Raw genomic sequence first — 21,126 nt, forward strand, 5'->3', positions numbered from 1 at the left:
GGACACATGGCAACAAAAGCTGCATAGCAATCCCCTGGAATCATTAATCTCTTGCAGAATGATGAGCAACCAATCGGGAACCATCGTTGTGCATTTTTTGAAGGGTAACGTAGCAGGGTGCCATTCTTTGTCCTCCCCCTTCATCTCTCCATTAAACCGAACACGAACTGTATGTACAACGCTCATTTTATTCATCTGTCACTGGAAATATTGTTCTCTGATGTCTGTACAGGGCTTAAAGCCGACCTAAACTCAAAGTTTTTAATTTACATAAAAGGGTAGACAACCTTTTTATAAAAAGCAGAAATTTTCTTTTTTTAAAATAAATAAATAGAGGGTGAAACACCTCCCCTTTCTGTCTTGATGGGAGCGCAGGGCCTTTTGGGATAGCTACATCATGTATCCTGGGAGGCTTCTCGCTGCCCCCTCTGCACATTCCTAGGATCGGACCCAGAAGGCTAAAGATGGCAGCGCCCAGAGCTTCTTTTATGTTGGATTGAAGAAGAACTCCAGGACAGCACGGGACCCGATCAAAGTCTAGTGCAATCGAGGGATCTGCAGAATTTAAAGGGTACCTTAACTCAGAAATTTCACTTTACATAAAAGAGTAGACAACATCTTTATGTAAGGTAACAATTCTGTTTGTTTAGGTTTTTTTTAAAGTGAAACACACTTAAAAAAAAAAAAAAAAAAAAAAAAAAAAGGGTGCAGCACTGCCCCCTAATTCTCGATCGCTTAGGCCAGGGGTGTCAAACTCAGGCCCACGGGCCAAATCTGGGTGCACTAATTATATTTGGCCCATAAAAAATACCAAATGTCTACTAGAGCTGGCCTGCCCGTAGTGCATGCACCGCTAATGCTACAAACCCCAGAATGCTCTGCTGGCACGTCAGTCGGGACCCAAAAGCACCCCTTTCTCTGTTGACATTTATTAGTGACCTCCCTCAATAGTAGATATTTTTTTATTAAATATCACGGTTGGCCTGCGACTTTGTCCAAATATTTCATTTTAGCCCACTCTGTATTTGAGTTTTGACACCCCTGGCCTAGGTGATGGAGAATGAATGGGAGCGCAAAGCCTCCGGGGATGCGTGACGTAGGTATCCCAGGAGGCTCTTGGGTGCTCCCTCTGCACATGCCTGAACATCTTGAAGGAGAAGGAGCCGTTTCGTGAAAAGAGAAAAATTTCCTGATCTCACGCATGCACAGTGAAATTGGCAAGTTTTTTTTTTTTCAACCTACGTCACTCGATCTCGTGCCTGTGTCGGGTGAAGTGGAAGAAGAACCCAGAAGAAGAGATGGGTTGGAGACAGATACCAACCTTCTGGGGAAGGTTGACACCACTCTCAGCCCACACACATGCTCTGCCTTCAACAGGGTTTGGCAGCTAAGTGCAATTCTGAGAGATAAACAGGTCTCGCACTGACCTGCAATGTAAAACTGCATGGCAGTGCTCAACCCAGAAACTTTTGGGAGCTAGGTGGGAAGAAACTGTAGGCGGGTGACCCAGCTCCTCAGTAACCACCCAAAAACAGCCGGGTGGTTATTGAAAAGTGCTGAGTGGTGGTGCATCCTGCTAAAAGGGCCTGGGGAGAACACTGCATTGTTTTTCTGCTCTTGGACAGCTGCTGTGTGGCGGTGAGAACCAGATTTGTACATGTCACTTTTGGATGCACCACTGCTACAACCATGTGTTGGAAAGCATCCCGTGATCTGCTGCAACGGTGTAAAAAAAAAAAGTTCCCAATTCACTTTGAATGAAAGAGGTTGGGGCAGCAGTTGAGCTTGTGAACAGCTCACTGTGGTTCTGCAACAGTTCTTATTCTGAACCTGCAGGGTTTGAAGGGATAGTACATGGAGAAATGTATATGTGTTTTTGAGATATACTGCATATGTTTTCTTTTTTCAACATACCATTTATTAAAAAAAAAAAACTACTGAAATGATGAACAATTGAACTAATAAAAATGATATTTTGTCTACAGTCTGATTCCTGTGCGATGGAGTAGATATAACCCCTCGTTCCTAGATCCTGTGCCTGATAAGGAGAAGTACCAACGCCCTTTGGAAGAGTTAGGTAAAGAAGAAAAAGAAGAGTGGGATTTCAAAAGCACCAGACTAATCAAAGCAACTCCCCCCAGTCTGACCAGCTCTCTCTTTTATGATGAAACTGTGAGGTATTTATTATGAAGACAGCACATACACATACAATTATATGTAACATGATGTCAGAGGTGATCGGTGGGGATGAAAAGCAGACACCTAGTGCTGCCTTCTTGTGTTCTGCTTTACACAGATCAAAGGTGCATCCAGTGATTGATTATAGTATGTATATGCATCATGAGGCAGATTACTGTTAAAACAGTGCCTTACTGTTAAGTCTAAGAGGTCAGTTTATAAAGCAGTGAGTCTGACATTCACAGAAACACCTCCTGGTGGTGACTCTTTCAGGTCTGCGTTTCAATGGCAGTATTTGATTCTCCCCCAGGAAATATTTCAGTATATGTCACTGCTTTATAAATATACCCCCTAGGTATTATATTTTCAACAAAAACAGCTTTACTTTATTCACATATAAAACTGTTACCTGCTTGGACACTTCTAGTGGGAATAAAGGTGAAACTACTGAATTGGATTGAGTAGGGTAGGGTGAGAAGTTGCATATGGTTTTAATAATCTCTGTGTCCCTGCTTAGGAGGCAAAATCACTTTTCTGCCTTACGTATAGTGATTCCATGATAGCATTAAAAGCAATAAAAACACTTCTCGCTTGGCCACTATAGACCAGTCAATAAAGGTTACATGCATCTGGTGGGATTTTGCTGTACAAATTTTCTTCAAGGAATTCTCAATTGTGTTTTTCCAAGACAAGAATATCTTCCTCTAGCAGCAGTTAAAACATAACATTCCTGACTTAAAGTGAACATGTTCCCCCAATTATACTCATTAATCAATCCATCTATAAAAAAAAAAAAACTGTCATTCTCTTCTGTGAAACAAATGAATGCTTTAAGTTGATAAGAGGGGCTGAAATCCCAGCGCTTTTCTTTTCTATGACAGACAAAAACCTGGCAGCCTATAAAAGTCCTAGGGAAAATAAAGTAAACCCTTATTCATTTCTAAGATTTAAATTCCTATATGCCTTGGTACATGAAACCCTGGAAACAAAATAGGGTGTTTTGGTATTTTATTTGTTTTTTTTATCATGTCAGTATATAATTTTGTCACTGTCCCCAATTGGACATATTTTGTCTCTTGCTTTCGGTATCAGTGACAGATATTTCCACCAACCAGAACACAGGGAGCAAATAAAATGTAATGGAAACATATAGCCATTGTCCCTGCAGGCAAAAATGTTTGGTCTAGAATTCCTTTTATTTGTTTTTTTGTATTAGATCCTGTTTTGTGACTTATAATATCAATACTATGACTATATTTATTATTATTATTATTAATATTAATAAACAGGGTTTATAAAGCGCCAACCTATTACAAAGTTATAAGTGTTGTTTTAATCCATGACCTGCAGTTCATTACCTTCATTATAATTCCAGCAAATTCACAAACATGATGATGAAGGGTGGAGACAAGATACTGTCACGAACCATCATGAACAAGGTAAGTCTACTTTGTCATGGTAACAATCTCCTGTATGTTTTTCAATATTCTAATGCTTTGAAAATATTCCATTTATAATGTGGGAAAGAGAATTTGTGAGAAAAGAAATTGAAAGTTGATGGGTTCTAGTTTTATGTACTTCTTATGGACTTATAATATATATATATATATATACACACACAATAGTATTATTATTGGATCATGCATGTCCCGAAGAGCTTACAATCTAGGAGGTGGGGGAAGTAACATACAATAGGAGGGAGATATGTAGCGGTGGGAAGTAGTGAGAGTTTAAAAAGACAGAAGATGGGTAGGCAAATTCAAGCCTGCAGATTCAAGAGACATCTTTTTGCACAATATCCAGTTTTCTTATCTCAAGCTAAACTTTATATGTGAATAAGCCAGCAATGTGTCACCCTTTATATACCAGATAGTCTGCCTCATTAGAGCAGTACAGCTGTTCTGGAAAGGATAATGTATGGAACATTTATTTGTACACTGATTTTCTACTTATTTTTAATTTGGCCCAAAATTTCTGTTTGAAGAAAGTTTTTTCCGAAAGAAATATGGAGTTGTCATTAAACTTCTACCAGAAAAAGCTAGTTTCATGGCTGTTCTGCTGACCCCCTTTAGTTTAGTTGCAGTTTTCTCTGTGGACCCTATTCACATCTGATTGTGTTTCAGTAACAAATTCACAGTAACACGTTATTGTGTTCTGCATAACCATCACTCCCGTTTTCTCCCCAAATAATTTATTTTTATGTATAGAAATTGGCTATTTATTATGTTAAAACCCAATTTTAGGCAAATGTAAATTACAAAAAAATAAATACAGCCATTGGCAGCTCTAATTACAGCATTTACCCCCTTTTTCTGGCCCTGTTCCTTCCATTACTATTGTCTGCTATAAGAGGTTTTTACGTCTTCCAGGTTGGTGACACCCGGGACACGGGTGCATGAGCACTAAATTGTTAGGCAATATTCCCAACTCATCTAGGTAATTATGTAAGCAATTAATTTGTAATACTAAACTGAATACTTGTGTCATTAGACTTTGTTCTCTTTTTAGACTTTAGAAAGAATAAAGCGAATCCAGTTGGAGAAATATTACAAAGCCTCCCCTGGTGAACAAGAAAATATTGAATGCAATCCTTATGCCATCTTTCATCAAGCATTGGACAACTGCCAGCCTATCATTGGCCTATCAAGTGTCTTGAGAGGTGGCAAATCCTATCAGGTATTGGCATGTGACAGCCCGTCTTATGTCTTACACATTAATTTGCGCTATTAACTTGAGTTTTCTGGTATAGGTCCCCACGCCACTGACCGAAAACAGACGTCGCTTCTTGGCCATGAAGTGGATAATCACATCGTGCAGAGAGAAAAAGGTTTCGCGGAGACGGATGTATGAGAAACTTTCTGATATAATCCTGGAAAGTTTCCATGGAGAAGGAAGCATCATCAAGAAAAAACATGAGCTACATAAAATGGCCGAGTCCAACAGAGCATTTGCTCACTTCCGCTGGTGGTAGATGAGGCTGCACTCCTATACAATGACTATTAAAGGATGAGAATCGGGAAAGTCATATGACTAGGTCAGGGAGGATACTGTGCAGTTGCATAAACTACTCTTACAAATTCTAAGGCCTGAATTGTTAAGAAACTTTTTTACTCGTATGCTCCAGTACTGCTGCACTTTGTAGTCTCAGTTGATGCTGTAGACAGCTATGGAGCTTCTCATCTGTCACAAAAGTAAAGTTGAATTATTGTCTGCTCTTAAGGGCCAGGGCTTTTTCCATAATGTGCAGTATGCAGAGCATATTGGCACATTATGGCAGACTTGTCTGCTTAAGTGCCCTTTACAAGCACTGTGACAGCTGTGATATCACATTGTTTCCATCTGCAAGTAGTCTTTTTCCAGGTTAAACACCTTTAGCCAGAATTATTACATGGTCTAGGATGAAGTATTTTTGGGTATGAGTAAAGGTAGTGAATTTATTCTGGCAACTTGATGTGCATTTATTAAAATAAAAACATTTTTTTTTTTGCAGAATGTCTTTTGCAATAAAAGCCTTCCTGCCAGCAACACTGAAACTTATTTCCATTTTAAGTGCAAGCTACTTTATTCATGCTATGTCCTCTAACGTAGCCATTTGTTCTTCCCGCATTTGTACTTTCAGCCAAGCCTAAAACCTTAATATCTGTCCAAAAAATGTGATTCAGTTTACTTCCTGATGCTTACTGTAAATACGTTTTCTAGTCTTTATTTCTACAGAATAAAAATTTTGTTGTGGCATTCTGTGTAACTATTGTTTGCAAAAGAAAACTATTTTTTTGCATTCAGTGAACTAAGCATTTAGATACTGCATGCCTCTAAATATGGAGTACACCAAAAGAGACACCTTTGTGATGAAAATGACAGTGTCTGTGTAAAAGGTAGCCCTAGCTCCATGTTCCTGTGCCAGCACATGATTTCTGCTGCCTTGGCTAGCAAAACAACTCAGTACTTCCATGTATCGGTGAACATGCAACAATGCTCGGGTCTACTAGCCAATCTCCAGCCTTAAAGCAGAATTGGTTGGTGAGATTTTGTCGATTATGGCAGATATTTATCTTATGCTGTTTCCCCGCAGAGATGATAGGGCCTGTCATTGCTGCAAGGTGGGTGCTACCATCTTCGCGGTAGACTTCTGTGGTGATGATGATTCCCCCTTGCTAACTGGATGATGTAACTTCTGCGCATGGGCAGGAGTTACATGATCCCTGGTGGCTTCCTGTGTGTGGGGGCGACACGTGCACATTGTAGCTTGGAGCAGAAACAAATAACCACCAGAAGCCAGTGAGTTAGCTATTTGACAAGAGAGACATTGCATGTCCCTTTTGTCAAAAAAAAACACTACATTCTGGTGGGTTTCATTTATTTTTTTGTCTTTTCAGTTTAGGACGGCTTTAGACACTATCATAGTATCATGGGATAGAAAGGGTAATCCAACCAGGCCCAGTGGCATCTGACATAAGCTAAAAAACAGAATGCTAGCTGCACTGAAAAAGTGAGTATATATTGGTCAGTGTCCCCTTTTAACATTTACCCAGTCACTTTGTTAAGAAAAGTAAAGATAACAGTGTCTCAGCCTAATGTGCTCAGGCAACGTTTTGTATAACTAAACCTGGGCTGAAATGATTTTGGATACATGTCTCCTCCCACACCCCAAATACACACTAAGAAAACTAAAAACTTGGCTAGATGGTTGGAAATTCAATAAAAGTTTCTCATGCTACAGCTGTTACCTATAACAACCAAACACTGGCAGTCCATTTGGCAGGTTAAGTAGATATTGAACAGCTGGTTGCAAAATGAAACACTTTCCTTCCTCCCTGATTCATATGCTGCTCAAGTAATACTGTGATTTTTGGATAACTTAAGGTATATTCAACATAACACCATAATCTGTATTTGAGAACACAATGTTGTTGCATTAGGCCTAATGATAAATAAATGTGGATGCTGTGTGTGCAGTAATGTTACAATGCTATGGTAAATACAGTAGTAATGGGAACAGATTCATTTAGGACCCTGGTGCCCAATCTGTGATCAAGGGCTACATGCATTATTTTAGGTGCCAGCAGCACAGTGGAAGCATGGATTTGTAATGGCAGTGATCTCTAGAAGTCTTATCTAATGGGCCTGATTTATTAAAGCTCCCAAGACTGGAGAAGATGGACTATCATGGGTAAAGCTGGGTGATCCAGCAATACATATAATTAATTATTCGAAAAGATTTAAAACATTTGCCAACTAATAGCAAATGATTTAATAATACATACAGGTTTGCTGGTTCACACAGATTGTTCATCTTTTCCAGTCTTCAAGAGCTCTAGTAAATCAGGCCCAATGTGTACTAGTATCTAATAGTCTACTGCAGCATATCTTTGGTGTTTTGTGTCCCTACTTGCTGATCTCCAATAGTATATCACAAGGCTTTGACACACTTCTTTAATCATTTATGTGCACACCCTGGAAATGTCAGGGGGGAGCAGAGGCTCCCCACTAATGGTTTAAAAAGGAGTTAGTTACTTGTTTAGATATACACATTATGGGAAGAATAGTTGATGTAACTTAACCAAAGCTTTTCTACAAAATAAAGGAAACTTTAAAAATGTCTTCAGCAGCCACAGCGATTCACCTTCACCAGCAGATTCCAGGCATCTTCTTTTCATTCCAATTCCCAAATATGCAGCACTCACAAACAAGCTATTGAGCTCCCAGGTTTAAACTTTTATTGATAATTCAAGAAAACAAAACTGTACATAAAATCTGTATTAAAATTGAAAAAGCACCCTCCTTTGCCTGTAAGGTTGGAATTACAAAGGTACTGCAGAAAAGTTTACAACTTCCAAAAAGACATAATATGAAAAGAAATGCTTATAAAACAGTATGAATGCCAAATGTGCATCTTCTATAGAATATAGATAACCAGAGGATTACTTAATAGTGCAACCACACTGAGCAACCAATCAGATTTTTTTTGTAGTGCAATTCACAATTATTTCTGAATGGTAACTTATGTTTGCTTCATTAAATAAAGGCCCAATGTATCTGCTGCAGATCCAAGGCAAACACCTCTCCTAATTGCTTACTTTACAATATATTTGTTTAAAAAATGTAGTCATCAGCACCAATCAAATGAGAAAAAATAAATCACACACAAACCCTGAGCGCCAGGACCAAGGCAGAGAACAAAAAACCTTGCTGGTAGTTACGATTTTTCAGGAATCATTTTTTTTGTAGCTTTAATAAAAATTCAGCTGGTGCACACATTTGCCTGTGTAATCTTCACTGGATAACTACAGCTTTTAAGTGAAAATTTATTTTTGCCCACTCCCATGCAGTTTTTTTTTTATTCATGCCCCACCTTTGTCAATACGACATAGAAGCAACCTGCAACCCCATGCAGAACGATGGCTGTTCCAGGTGCAACCTAGAAACTCAGCTTCTATTCCTTATGGTAGTGCAACCAGGACATGGAAGTAAAAAAGACCGTCTTAAATATGACCAGGTCACGGGGCAACAAAAACATAAAAATCAGCATCTACAGTTAGAATGCTTAAAAACGTGATTACAAAATGTATCTTTTTAAAACAAAATGTATCTCATATTTTTTTTTTAACTTACTTTAAAAAAAGGATTCATACTGCATATTGCTGGAATGCTTTAAATACACACACCTAAAATGAAAGTTGCTATTGCTTAGGCAATTTCTGTATAACCATACTGTGTTCTAAAACAGTGGTTGACAACTTTTCGGACATCATGGACCACTAAATCCACGAAATCTGGACCACAAATGTGCATTGAGCTGTCACTCAAAGGGGAAGAAACTTTCCCCAGAGTGACGTCATGATGCCAGAACCGGCCCACTCTCTCATTGCAGGCGCAGACCTGCTAGCTATACATCCTAGGGGGACAGTAGTGCAGGGCTGTGGATGCAACAAAATACATTACCTTCTCATCCACCGCCTGTCAGTCTTGTTAGCCAGCTACCTAAGCTACCTTGACGTTACTATTGATCAAGCAAAACCTCACCAAAGAGTTGCCTGAAAGTTAAAACTTGCACAGGGTTAAAAAGTCCTGTCCAAGTAACAGTACTTCATTCGGACAAGTAGCAACTCAATCCCCAGCATTGCATTATGGGAGAAAAAGATCCCTGGAAAAACTAAAATGTTTTGCTGTAGCTCCAGCAATGAGGGAGCAGAGATACCTTAAAAGAAACTGTAACCAAAAACATTCAGTCTGCCATTGCGGAAATACTAGTTGCCATTTTTGGTTCCAATACTTTCTTTACATGCAGCAATATGGATAATAGTTCTGATGACAATACAGAAATCATTGGGCCAGTATAGCAGCCAGGCAACTAGTATTTTCAGGCAGATGTTAAAACTTTTACAAAGCATAAGTGTACCTTCATTTTGGTACAACTAAGAATTCAAAGTAACTTGCAAAACTAAACCTTACTACCAGAGGAGTCGGTAATATGCTTAAAGTGAATATGCCACAAAACAAAATATCTGTGTTGCTTTGTTTACATTGTTCAGCTATTAAAGACCTGTTCTATACCAACTAGAAAACTGGGACCTGGTTTTAAATATCATGCAGGTTCTCAGCACCAATTGTTCAATCCTAAATAGACTATGAAATGTAGATGAGGAGAGGACACTAGGAAGGCCATTAACAGCCATGCACATTAACCTCCTAGCGGTCTAATTCTGTCCAAATTTCCATGCAAAAAGTGGTACTTTTTTTTGCATGGAAATTTATTTTTCATTGTAGGCTCTAATTCTTTGGCATAACTCACGGATATTTAATACATTTAATAACAAACTTTAAATAACGAAACACAAAAATCTGTGAAAATAAAAAAAAAATATTTAAAAACATGTAATGTAGCATATATAATATAGTTATAATTATATGAATATTTCTTTGTATTGGATTCATATACAGCTATTTTGTATTGAATCCCATACAAAATTATTTGAATTTCCCGCAGATCCTGCCGCCCGCACCAACGTCACGGGGAAACCCCCTAGATCTCGTCTCTGCACTTCGCGGCTGGTGATCGGAGGAGGAGGACATGTCCCCAGGACCTGCGGGGACCAGATTTTAAGTTAATAGCAACCCGAGTGTGACTCAGGATTACCGCTTTTTGAATGTAAAATCCACCCCGAGTCACACTCGGAATTACCGCTAGGGTGGTTAAACAATGCAGCTGGACTTATACATGTCAATGCACATTCTTACTATTAACCTCAAAAACAAGCCGCAATGTGCCTAATTCACTCCTTGAAAAAGAAGGTAAATTTAATATTGCAATGTGTACTGACTCCTCTGGTATGTAACAAGTTTAAAAACAGTCTTTTACTCATAATAAACTTCACGTCCATGTCACTCAGACACTTCGCTGTAGTAATACTTGTGGGCAGCATCTGTCATTTTCCATCCTGCTGCCCGATACTCAATCATCTCAAGCAGGAGAAGTTGAGCCAAAGATCCCAATCCTTTATGATGTAGGAAGCTATCCCGCAATATAGAAAAAAGGTCATCCATTCTCTGTGCATTCATATTCTCCAATTGTTCCCCAACGCGGTGTAACTGCAGAACCAAACAGTCCACCTGTAGGCAACAGCAAAGGATAATGTTTAATCTACTCTAGAAGATTAACTGAATTAAAAAGAAGTTTATAAAGTGAAAAATTGCAAGAAGAACAGTCCCTACTGCAAAAAAAAATACTTTTTGAAATTTATTTTAGAAAGCACAGCAAGCTGTGCATGCACCGTTCAGTGTAGGATGTCTGGCATGCAGTGAATGAACGTTACATCATTCAAGATCCAGAGCCCAGAGGACAAAGGAAAATGGCAAGACAGCAAGGAACGGATGAGTGTAATCAAAAAAATTGCAAATCTGGCCAGTAAGTTTATTTTATTGCAGAAGGGAGATCACCTTTCACCTTCTGCCATAAAGAACCTGCCTGGTCACAATTCTTTAGTTTCTAAGTTTAATTCCGCTTTAGTACAAAACCCATTTAGCATCTTTTTAACAGATAACTATGAGCCACTAGCTGTAAACAGACCACCGGCATGGCAACAAACCAAAAATTGGAAATGCATTATTTCTTTTCTAATTCACCAAGAAAAGGCAGTAATATGTCAGTGACAGAGAAACTATGTCTTAGTTGTCAACAAACATTGTAATCTAATTGCATTGTTTTAGATTTTATAAATACTAACCACTATTTAACCACCCGACCGTTAAGCCCGACCTTGGTTTGGGTTAAAAAAAATTACATTTATCGATAAACCCGAACTTTTCTCACTGTATGAAAATACAGTGAGAAAAGTTTGGGTTTATCGATCACTTACCTGGTCCCGCTGCGATCATCCAGCGTCGTGTTCCAGCGTCGTCCTCCAGCGTCGAGTGCCTTCTCCAAGAAGAAGAAGCCGGCCGGCGGAGAAGAAGCCGGCCGGCTTCTTCTTCTCCGTCCGTAGCGTGCGCGTGTCCCTCGGCGATGACGTCGGCTCGTGTGCGGGAAATTCAAATTGAAACTCATTCAAACACATTTTGTTTTGGATTGAATACAAACTCCTGTATCCAATCCAATACAAAATAATTCAAAATAAATACAAAGTATATAACTGGTAAATTCAAACTGTCATTTTGTATTGGATTGAATACAAAGTCCTGTATCCAATCCAATACAAAATAATAGAAAATATATTTATGTGGTTTTGTCTATAGGTATGTGACGGACACTAGGGAGGTGTTTTAGAAAAATATATTACTATACAGTATACCGAATTATCGCATTTTCAGTATTTTTCATTTATTTATGTATTCTTGTTTAAGATGATTTTTGTGTCTTTTATTTAATTTTATTAAAAGTAATTTTTTTTTTTTTACATGATTGTGTGTTTCAAACATTTTTTATATTCATGATATCTACTAGAACCCTGTTTGGACATATTTCTGTAAGTTACAGGTCTACAATTTAAAAAAAAAAAAAATTCATGAAAAACAGTGTACCTCTTTTGGAACAGAAATCTAGACATCAGTGTAACGCCCAGAAGGTTAAAGAGGAAGTGCACTCAAAAGTGCCCAAAACAAAAATCCTTCAATCCCGCAGTGCAGGTTTCTTCCACCGTGTTTAGTCGTCCTGGCACCCGTCTTCAGGCCAGCGCTCCAGGCGCCACCATCTTCTCCTCTTGTTCCAGGTTCTTCTTCCTACGTCACCTGATACAGGTGCAAAAATCAGGTGACGTGGTTTGGGAAAAAAAAAACCTGACGATCTCACTGTGCATGCACGAGATCAGATTTTTTTCACTTTTGACGAAAGGGCTCCTTCTGCGCATGCCCAAGTAGCCTCCCGGGATGCGTGACGTAGGTATCCCGGGAAGCTTTGTGCTCCCATTCATTCTCAAATACCTTAGCTAGAAAAAGGGGGCGGTGCTGTTCCCCCCTCCCCCCCCCCCTTTTTTTTTTTTTTTTGCACAAAAAAAACACAAAAAAACAAAAAAAAACAAAACGGAATTTTTACCTTACATAAAAGGGTTGTCTGCCCTTTCATGTAAAGTGAATATTCTGAGTTTAGGTATGCTTTTACATTTTATTCATAACTAATAACCACATAACAAGGTTGGTGAATCAAAAGCAGATTTTCCAATCAGTATTAGCTTAAAAGAATGATTAGCTTAAAAGTATACCCCAGTACGATACAATAAATAATTACTGCAGCCTTTATCAACCTTTTTATCATGGGAGAACTCTTAAAATTACATTGTCTTCAGTTAAAATCCCACCTCTACAGATCATTAGTAAAAGTTTGAGTGATCTGAGAGGTCCAAACTGCTAATTGCTCCAGAAACCCCCAACAACCTCCGTAGGAACGTAAGTTTTCATGGAATCTAGGTTGAGAAACACTGCTTTACTGGATGGGGATTTGTCAACATTCACTTTGAATAGTCGGTGGTAGAATTTGGTATGAAAACAAATGTACTTGTATTTGGCTATAAAATGTGACTGTGACATGACTGCACATTTTAAATACAGTTTAAATACAAAGGAAATATAAAGGCTCTACTGAAAAAACAAATAGTGTGATGCAATAAAGCCAATTTCAGGGACCTATTTTAAATTTATAAGGAAATTTAGGTACACTTTTCCAACATAAATTTCTTAGTTCCCTGATTAACCTACCTCCCTCCCCCCCTTCTCACCTTAAAGCATCCCTACCTTTGTGTATCGGTCCGAATGTCATCTTAGTACACAAATCTCCTTTGGTCAGTGCTGTGCAGCAACTTCTAGACTCAAATACAGCCATATAGTACAACCCTGTTAAGGTCTATAGGAAGTTACTGCTCAGACAGTGCCAGAGGGGATTTCTGCACCAAGGATAATAACACTGAGAAGTTCAACTGTCGTCATGATAAAGGAGCTGGTAGGGAGGTTTCTATCTTGAAAAGGAAGAAAGAGAAGGGTTTTTTCTTTTTTTAGAAGAAAATGTAATTATGTCCATACCTCTTCTTCTACCTTCAGACTTTCAGGTTCTGCCAGCTGAAAGAGGCAGTCATACACGGGATTAACCAAGGCCATCATTGGCATGTTATTGACCTATTGGGAGACAGAAGTTTACATTTTGTATTAACATGCTTTAATCCCCCCCCCCATGAAGATAATAAGAGCCCATTTACACGGTTGCAGTGCAGTAATGCATTATGCTACATCAGCGCGATGTGCGGTCATTGATTCTTAAAGGAACTCCATATTGTAGCATACCACAATGCTACTGTGTGCTGCAAAACATTGTGCTTGTCAATTTTTCATCTGGTCTAGTACATTGCCCACCAATTCAAAATATTGCGCTGCCTTTATAAAAACTCATGATAACCTAAAACAATACGAGTAATTGCAACACACTAAGGGCCTATTCCCACCACCTTTATTGCAGTAACAGTGGGCCTGATTTATTATAGCTTGGAGAGGATACACTCATCAGTGAAGATGGGTGATCCAGTTAGTAAAAGTTTTCAGTCCTGGACCAAATCTATTCCAGGTTTGCTGGATCACCCAGATTCACTAATGAAAGTTTATCCTTTCCAGCCTTGAGAGCTTTAACCCCCTAGCGGTAATCCCGAGTGTGACTCGGGGTGAATTTTACATGCAAAATGCGGTAATTCCAAGTGTGACTCAGGGTGGATTTTACCGGTAATCCTGAGTCACTCTCGGGGTTGCTTTAAACTTGAAAAAAAAAAAAAAAACACTTTTACCATGCTCCGTCGGTGTCCCCTGTCGTCTTGCTGGTCCCCACAGTCCTTCCTCTTCGATCTCCAGCCGGCGACTGTAGAGACGTTTTCTGGGGTTTCTCGGTGACGTTAGTGCATGCGTCGGTGTGGGCAGGAAGTTCGGCAGGAAATTCAAATAATTTTGTATTGGATTTAATACAAAATAGCTGTATTGAGTCCAATACAAAGAAATCTTCATATAACGTATATATAATTATATATAATATACAAGCTACTGTACAGTTATATAACATGTTTAACTATTTTTTTATTTTATTTTTTAACAGATTTTTGTGTTTTTTTATTTAAAATTTATTAATAAATATTGGACATATTTCGGTGAGTTATGCCTAAGAATTATAGACATACAAAGTAAAATGAATTTCCATGCAAAAAAATGTAATGCTTTTCGCATGGAAACACAGAGAGAATTAGAACGCTAGGGGGGTTAATAAATCAGGCCTAGTATGTGCACTGCAGTGCTATTCAGAGAATGGAACCCTAGCACACCTTTAAAATAAAGAAAAGCACAGCAAAAAAAAAAAAAAAAAAAATGACCATAACATTTTTATGTTGCATATTAGTTGCTTTCCCAAAAATGAAGTACATGTTAAAGTACCAAAAAAATTTACAGTTTTCCACTGTTTTGTGGAAAATTCTAGGAAAAATAGAGAATGAAAAATTTTTTTTCCCCCCCGTTGAGCAACTGTTAAAGCTATTTAAATAGGCAGCAAATTTACTCCTTAACTTACTCTCAAATAATCAAAGACATTGCAGATAAAGTTGACATAGCACACCCATTCCTGCACAGAGCGAGCTCTCATATCCTCTCGATTCTGATATTCCCTCTGCAGTCTGTTTAGGAGTGCGCTACGAAAGTGACTTCGTCCAGTTTGTTTGCTCTCTGCCTGATGGAGGGAAAGCACAAAGCTAAAGTATTAGAAAACTAAGAAATAATTTTTCTTAACAAGTCATTATAACTGGATATCAAAGGGTACCTTCAATTTTCCTTTAACATTAATTATTATTACAAATATATACATTTTATATAAATGATAAACTATAAATACATTTTTCAGTCACAGAACACCAATAACCTTGCCTCAAGTGACAACTAGGGCCAACATGCTGTAAATGTGATAAACCTCCGACCATTAGCCAATGGCTGGGGAGAGTAGGGGGATATATACAGAAAGGAAGAACGATGTCCTCTGGACCCGACAACAACGAAAAATGTATGCAAACTTAGTTTTACTGAATTACGTTTAGCACCTCTTCTGATTTTAGTGCACTAATGCATCAAACCCAGGATGGCTAGGAGTTTTGGACCTCAGGGTCAATAGAGCTTACAAAGTGAGACAAAGATTATTGGTTGATATACGGCAATGTACTTGTTAGACCTCCCATACCCCAACCCCCCCCCCCATATACTCTCTCACTCTATGTTTCCCATTTTATATCTATATGCTGCCACCCCATGTTTTATATAGTGAAAATGTCACTGAGATGCTAAAGGCTTTGAGAAATAGGAGAAAGATGTTTATATCTGATATGTTTTTTTCATGCGTTGTTGTTTTATCTGAATGTTGGACATGTATGAACCAGGATATATCTCAATAAAAATGTAATTATTAAAAAAAAGGAACAACTAGCGGTGGTCAAATTATTCTCATCGAATGGATTCCAATATCCTGCATAGGATGCCTGTCTCCATCTTCTACAGTGGGTGAAGTAAATGCCACCCTCTATATAAAAGACTGTGCACAATTGGACAAGGTGCCATTTTAAGGTAATTAAGGACAGAGATTATAGCTAGCTAAGAGAAACATATAGGAGGTATACAATATATAAGATATTGAAACCTAATATGTGATGTCTGGAAGTTCAAACTACTGGCACATTTACTTTTAAAGGAGAGCCAAGGAGCCGTCCTAAATTAGTTGGGCTTTAAAGATACTGAGGAGATTAAACAGTGTGATGGGTAAACAATACGCTGTTTTACCGAGATGTTACTGAAAGGTAATGAGAGTTATGTTATCCTGACAAGAGGGCTTGAAAGAACTGGGTGTAGATTACCCAAATGCAGTGTATTTGCAATTCTGTATTTTTATCAGGAATGCAATGTGTGGACAAGCTCCTGGGATGCAGTTACTCTTTTATTGAGATTTGTAAATGTAAATATCAAGGATGAAATAATAATACACATTTCAGCATCCACTTGATCGACTAAAGGCTTGCATACACAAAGCAGGTTATTTATTTCTAATAAATCAGTTGTGACAATAGTAAAATAAATGAAAGGGGGGATGCTTCAACCATTGCAACTGCAAGCAACTGAATCTCCTAACCAAAATTATAAAAAAAAAGATTCCAGATGTACTCACCTGAATAATGGTGTAACACATTTTCCCCGCCTCTTTGTTGAATGTGTTATCTCTCAATGACTGCTCCATAATTACATCGGCCACCTTCTCTAGGTCTACACTTGCTGGGTCTATTTACAAAGTTATTAAACACAACAAATTAATGGTTAGAAACACATGCTGAGAAGACCACAGAGGTGTCAGTACTGCATTTCTTTTCTGACCTTTCAAGGCTGTCTTGAGCAGATTCTGTGTGTCAGCATCGAAGACCTGGATTCTGTACTCTTCCCCCATATTCTGAATGACTGTACTCAATGAAAAGTCCCTAAAAATAAAAGTGCAAAATATTAGCGGCCACAACGTTCCCTCTTACTTGATCCATTGATGGTTTTGTTTATCAGTCATACTTAAATGATATCTCCGTGGAAAACATATTCTTTGTTCAGTTTTGAACAGAGTGGAAAAGAACCTAGAACATCTGAATTCACTGCTCTTTGTGAACCTGTTGGGAAGATTCACCAGTTAGCAAAAAAGTGAGGTGTAATCTCCAACACAAAGATCACAATAAACACACTCTTTTCACGATTATATTTCAGGAGAGCTGCCTATAAAATCATTGCTCAGGAATCAAACCATTCCATACCTTCCAAGAACAAAAATGTTTCCTTCTCCAGCGATAGTTATTGAGCGTTCTGTACTCAGCTTTAACCTTCTCTACTCTAAAGTTATAAAGAAAATAAATATTACACATTAATTTGCTTTATTTGTTCCTTAATCTCATGAAACAAAACTGTGCGAAACCATGTTCAATTATTTAAGTGCATTAATTGGCATATAGAGTACAAACAGAAATCCACAAGCATCAGACAACATAAGGTCTGATGCCCGCTGTTCTACAGTGTATGCCAAGGGACTTTTATGCTGAGATTTAAAACCTAAGAGGCACACAAATTATATATAACATACATTGTATATGCCTGTCCAGGCAACCCTATTGTAGGCCGACATCTTGGTAGAGGCAGGGCTTTGCTTCCACACGTCAGAGCCTCTAGTATGGAGCTAGTGACTTTATTTAAAAAAAAAAAAAAAAAATACATCTTTTCAAACCTACCATCTTCTTCTATTAAACCCTCACTACTCACCATTCCATATCTCCCTTCCTATTGTGCGCTACTTCCCCCACCTCTTAGATTGTAAGCTCTTCTTGTGACACTGTCCTTATCGGTGTCATCTGCAACCCGAATTTAATTAAATTCCACTCCCAATTTTCGGCAGACGGTATATGTATTGTCAGCTATGAGGCTTTCTAAGAAGAGGAGCTCACCTTTCTAAATCATGTCCAATCAATGTCATTTACCACAGGTAGACTCAAGTGATCAAGGGTAAACATCTGTTATGTAAAAGCATATCAAAATTGAAGGGTGAAGGTCTAAATAGTTTCTGAAGCCTCTGTACTCTACTATGCAGCATTCAACTACAAAAAAATAAAAAGATAAAAAAATTGAGTGACTCCACCCTGAAGACGCATGCCCAATCTCGGACATGTGCAGAAGGAGCAGCCAGCAGCCTCCTGGGATACGTGACGTTAGTATATAGGAGCCTGCGGGTTTCCCCCCCAGTCACTACCGCCATGGTCTGAGGTAAGTTTAATACCTATTTAAAGCTCAAATGGTGAAAGATTTCTAATTTAACAATATTGGAGCTACTAAAATGTGTCTTCTGTGTTCAGTCCTTAAGCTTGGAGAGAAAAGAATGAGGAGAGAGCAGAGGCCCCGTGTGAGGAGAACCAACATGGCACATTCCGGCATGCACAGACGGAGCTTTTTCAGTGCTTAACACAGAATTTTTTTTAAGCTGAGTGGGACAAAATTATAGGCGGGTGGAAGCCCATGATTTGTGACCAAACTCTTCAGTAGCCACCCAAAAACAGCCAGGTGGTTGCTGAAAAGTGCTGTGTGGTGCACCCAGCTGAAAACACTGACTATTTTTATTGGGGTTAAAAAAATTAGATCTCATGCATGCGCAGTGAAATCAGCAGTCTGATTTTCTCATCTATGACACCCGATCTTGCGCCTGCACAGTGCGAGATCAGGTGACATAGGAAGAATAGCAAAGAAGATGGCGGCACCCATACCAGGAGGACGTGGGACCCAATCCAGGAAACCTCCGGAGGAATCTGTGAAGGTATAGGTGAGTGAGTTTTTTTATTTCCAAACCCATCAACCATTTTTAACATTATATAAAGGTGGGTAATCTATTTAAAGCAGACCTAAACTCAACATTTTCACTTTACAAGGGTAAAAGGGTAAACAACCCTTATGTGTAAAGGAAAAATTATATTTATTTTTTGCGGCACCTCCCCTTTAAGCGTCTGCGATCAAGACAGAATGGAGCGCAAAGCCTTTCAGGATACCTACATCACGCATCCCCAAGGGCTCTTGGCTGCTCTTGAATTTGGGAGGCTTTTCTTTCATAGAAGAAAAAAATTGCTGATCTCACCCATGCACAGTGAGATCGGCAATCTTTTTTACCCATTGCCTGCGCAATGCGATATCAGTGATGTATGAAGAAGAACCCGGAAAAAGAGAGGAGAAGATGTCGGCTCTAAAGACAGATACCGGGGCGACGCGGGACCCAAATGAAGAAACCTCCCGAAGGATCTGCGGGATTAAAGGTAAGTGTGTTTTTTTTATTTTGGGTTTAGTTCCACTTTAATGAAAAAAAAAATTGTTTTTGTTTGAGGCGACACCTCTGCTTCCATCTAAAAGATCCCCGCAGCCACCTGGTATACATTCATCAGATATTCCGGGAGGCTGTGGGCTGCTCCTTCTGCTCATGCCAGATATTGCGCATGCTTCATCACAAGCTTTCCTAGAATGTAAAAAAAAGTGACACATATGTGCAATGACGGAATTTTTTTACTTCATATTTTTAGGAAGACACGTCACCGGATTTCACACCCGCAAGACTGGGTGACATCAGAAGAATATGGCTGCTCCTAAAACCTCGGAAGGAAGAGGTTAACAAGGACAACGCAAGACTGACTGGAATCAGATTGCCGGGGGGGATCGGGGGCTCTACAAATGTAAAAATTTAATTTTTTTAATGAAAGTTGGGCTTTAAAGTGTACCTAAGGCTGGTGCTCAAAAACACGGGAAAACGTCCTAATAAAATCAATGGAAGCGTTTACCCGTGTTTTTGGACGTTTTCCAGTGTTAACTCAGCGGTTTAATTTTTTAAGAGGTTGCAAGCAACGTTTAGGATAAATGTCATAAATGTGCCTCAAAGAAACATCTTGGTGTAGATGAACCCATTGTAATGCAGGGGGATTTCACACAAGGGCTTTAAAAGCCTCAGTGTAAAACGCTAGGGAAACAGTCCATGTAGACTAAGCCTTAACTCAATATTTTTACTTTACATAAAAGAGTAGACAACCCTTTTATGTAAGGTAAAAATTCTGTTTTGTTTTGTTTTTTTGCAACACTCTTTTTTAAAAATAAAAAATAAAAAGTTGCAGCACCATTACCTAACTCTCGATAGAAATGTATTATTATTGTTAAACAGTAATTATATAGCGCCAACATATTACGCAGCGCTGTACATTAAATGGGGAATGAATGGGAGCGCAGAGCCTCCGGGACACCTATGTCAGGCATCCCGGGAGGCTCTTGGGTGCTCCTTCTACGCATGCCTGACCATCTGGGGCATGAAGGAGCCTTTTGGTTAAAAGGGAAAAAAATTGCGCATGGGTGAGATTGGCAAGTTTTTTTTCCCCATCTACGTCACCAGATCTCGCACCTGGGTCGGGTGACGTAGGAAGAAGAATATGACGGCGCCCAGAGAACCAGCAAGAAGACAGATGGCGGGTACTGATAGAAGAAACCTCCGGACCGATCGACTGCGCTGCGGGAATAAAAGTAAGTGGATTTTTTTTTTGTTTTGAGGGACTTTTGAGTTTACTTCCTTTTTAAAGCTGAAATGGTGGAAGACTTCCTATATCCATACTGACACTTTATAGCTAAACCTGTGGTCAGACAGAGCCTGTCTGGTCTGCTTGCTGCGAGAGGTAAGGATCAGGTGAGGGGCCCCCAGGTAAGGGGCCCCCAGGTGAGGACAGCAAACATGGCCGCCTTCAGGTACATTGCTGACAGCAAGACTGCTATGATGATAGAAAGGTTTGCAGTAAAGCAACACATTGTGATAGTTATTACCATTTTTTCAGTTTTATATATACAAGGCCTAAACGTTAATAGAAAGAAAACTCTGTCATTCCAATAAAATGAATGTGCACGGAGCCCTCGTCATGACGTAAC

General features: G+C 39.0%; 2 protein-coding genes across 6 annotated transcripts in view; one reads left to right on the plus strand and one right to left on the minus strand.

Annotated features, from left to right (window-relative positions):
- Positions 1 to 5,913, plus strand: part of MRPS7 (mitochondrial ribosomal protein S7) — a 6,638-nt gene extending 725 nt beyond the window's left edge. Inside the window, exons 2-5 of the mRNA XM_072403925.1 lie at positions 1,986 to 2,177; positions 3,554 to 3,617; positions 4,687 to 4,854; positions 4,928 to 5,913. Of these exons, the coding sequence (XP_072260026.1) occupies positions 1,986 to 2,177; positions 3,554 to 3,617; positions 4,687 to 4,854; positions 4,928 to 5,149 (646 nt within the window). The 3' untranslated portion in view covers positions 5,150 to 5,913. The remainder of the gene's footprint in view (positions 1 to 1,985; positions 2,178 to 3,553; positions 3,618 to 4,686; positions 4,855 to 4,927) is intronic.
- The window catches only part of MIF4GD (MIF4G domain containing), a 21,462-nt gene extending 342 nt beyond the window's left edge, over positions 1 to 21,120 (minus strand). The window contains exons 1-8 of one of the 5 annotated variants that reach the window (XM_072403923.1): positions 18,138 to 21,117; positions 17,457 to 17,532; positions 17,221 to 17,315; positions 17,038 to 17,138; positions 16,835 to 16,944; positions 15,203 to 15,358; positions 13,687 to 13,779; positions 7,873 to 10,788 (exon numbers count right to left, since the gene is read on the minus strand). In XM_072403923.1, the coding sequence (XP_072260024.1) occupies positions 10,561 to 10,788; positions 13,687 to 13,779; positions 15,203 to 15,358; positions 16,835 to 16,944; positions 17,038 to 17,138; positions 17,221 to 17,246 (714 nt within the window). In that variant the 5' untranslated portion in view covers positions 17,247 to 17,315; positions 17,457 to 17,532; positions 18,138 to 21,117 and the 3' untranslated portion in view covers positions 7,873 to 10,560. Of the gene's footprint in view, positions 1 to 7,872; positions 10,789 to 13,686; positions 13,780 to 15,202; positions 15,359 to 16,834; positions 16,945 to 17,037; positions 17,139 to 17,220 lie in introns of those variants that run through there. The other 4 variants (XM_072403922.1, XM_072403921.1, XM_072403919.1 and 1 more) reach the window with 4 other exon arrangements.
- Positions 21,121 to 21,126: the final 6 nt, after the last annotated feature.

This window comes from Pyxicephalus adspersus, chromosome 3 (genome assembly GCF_032062135.1).
Source record: "Pyxicephalus adspersus chromosome 3, UCB_Pads_2.0, whole genome shotgun sequence".
NCBI classification, from domain to species: domain Eukaryota; kingdom Metazoa; phylum Chordata; class Amphibia; order Anura; family Pyxicephalidae; genus Pyxicephalus; species Pyxicephalus adspersus.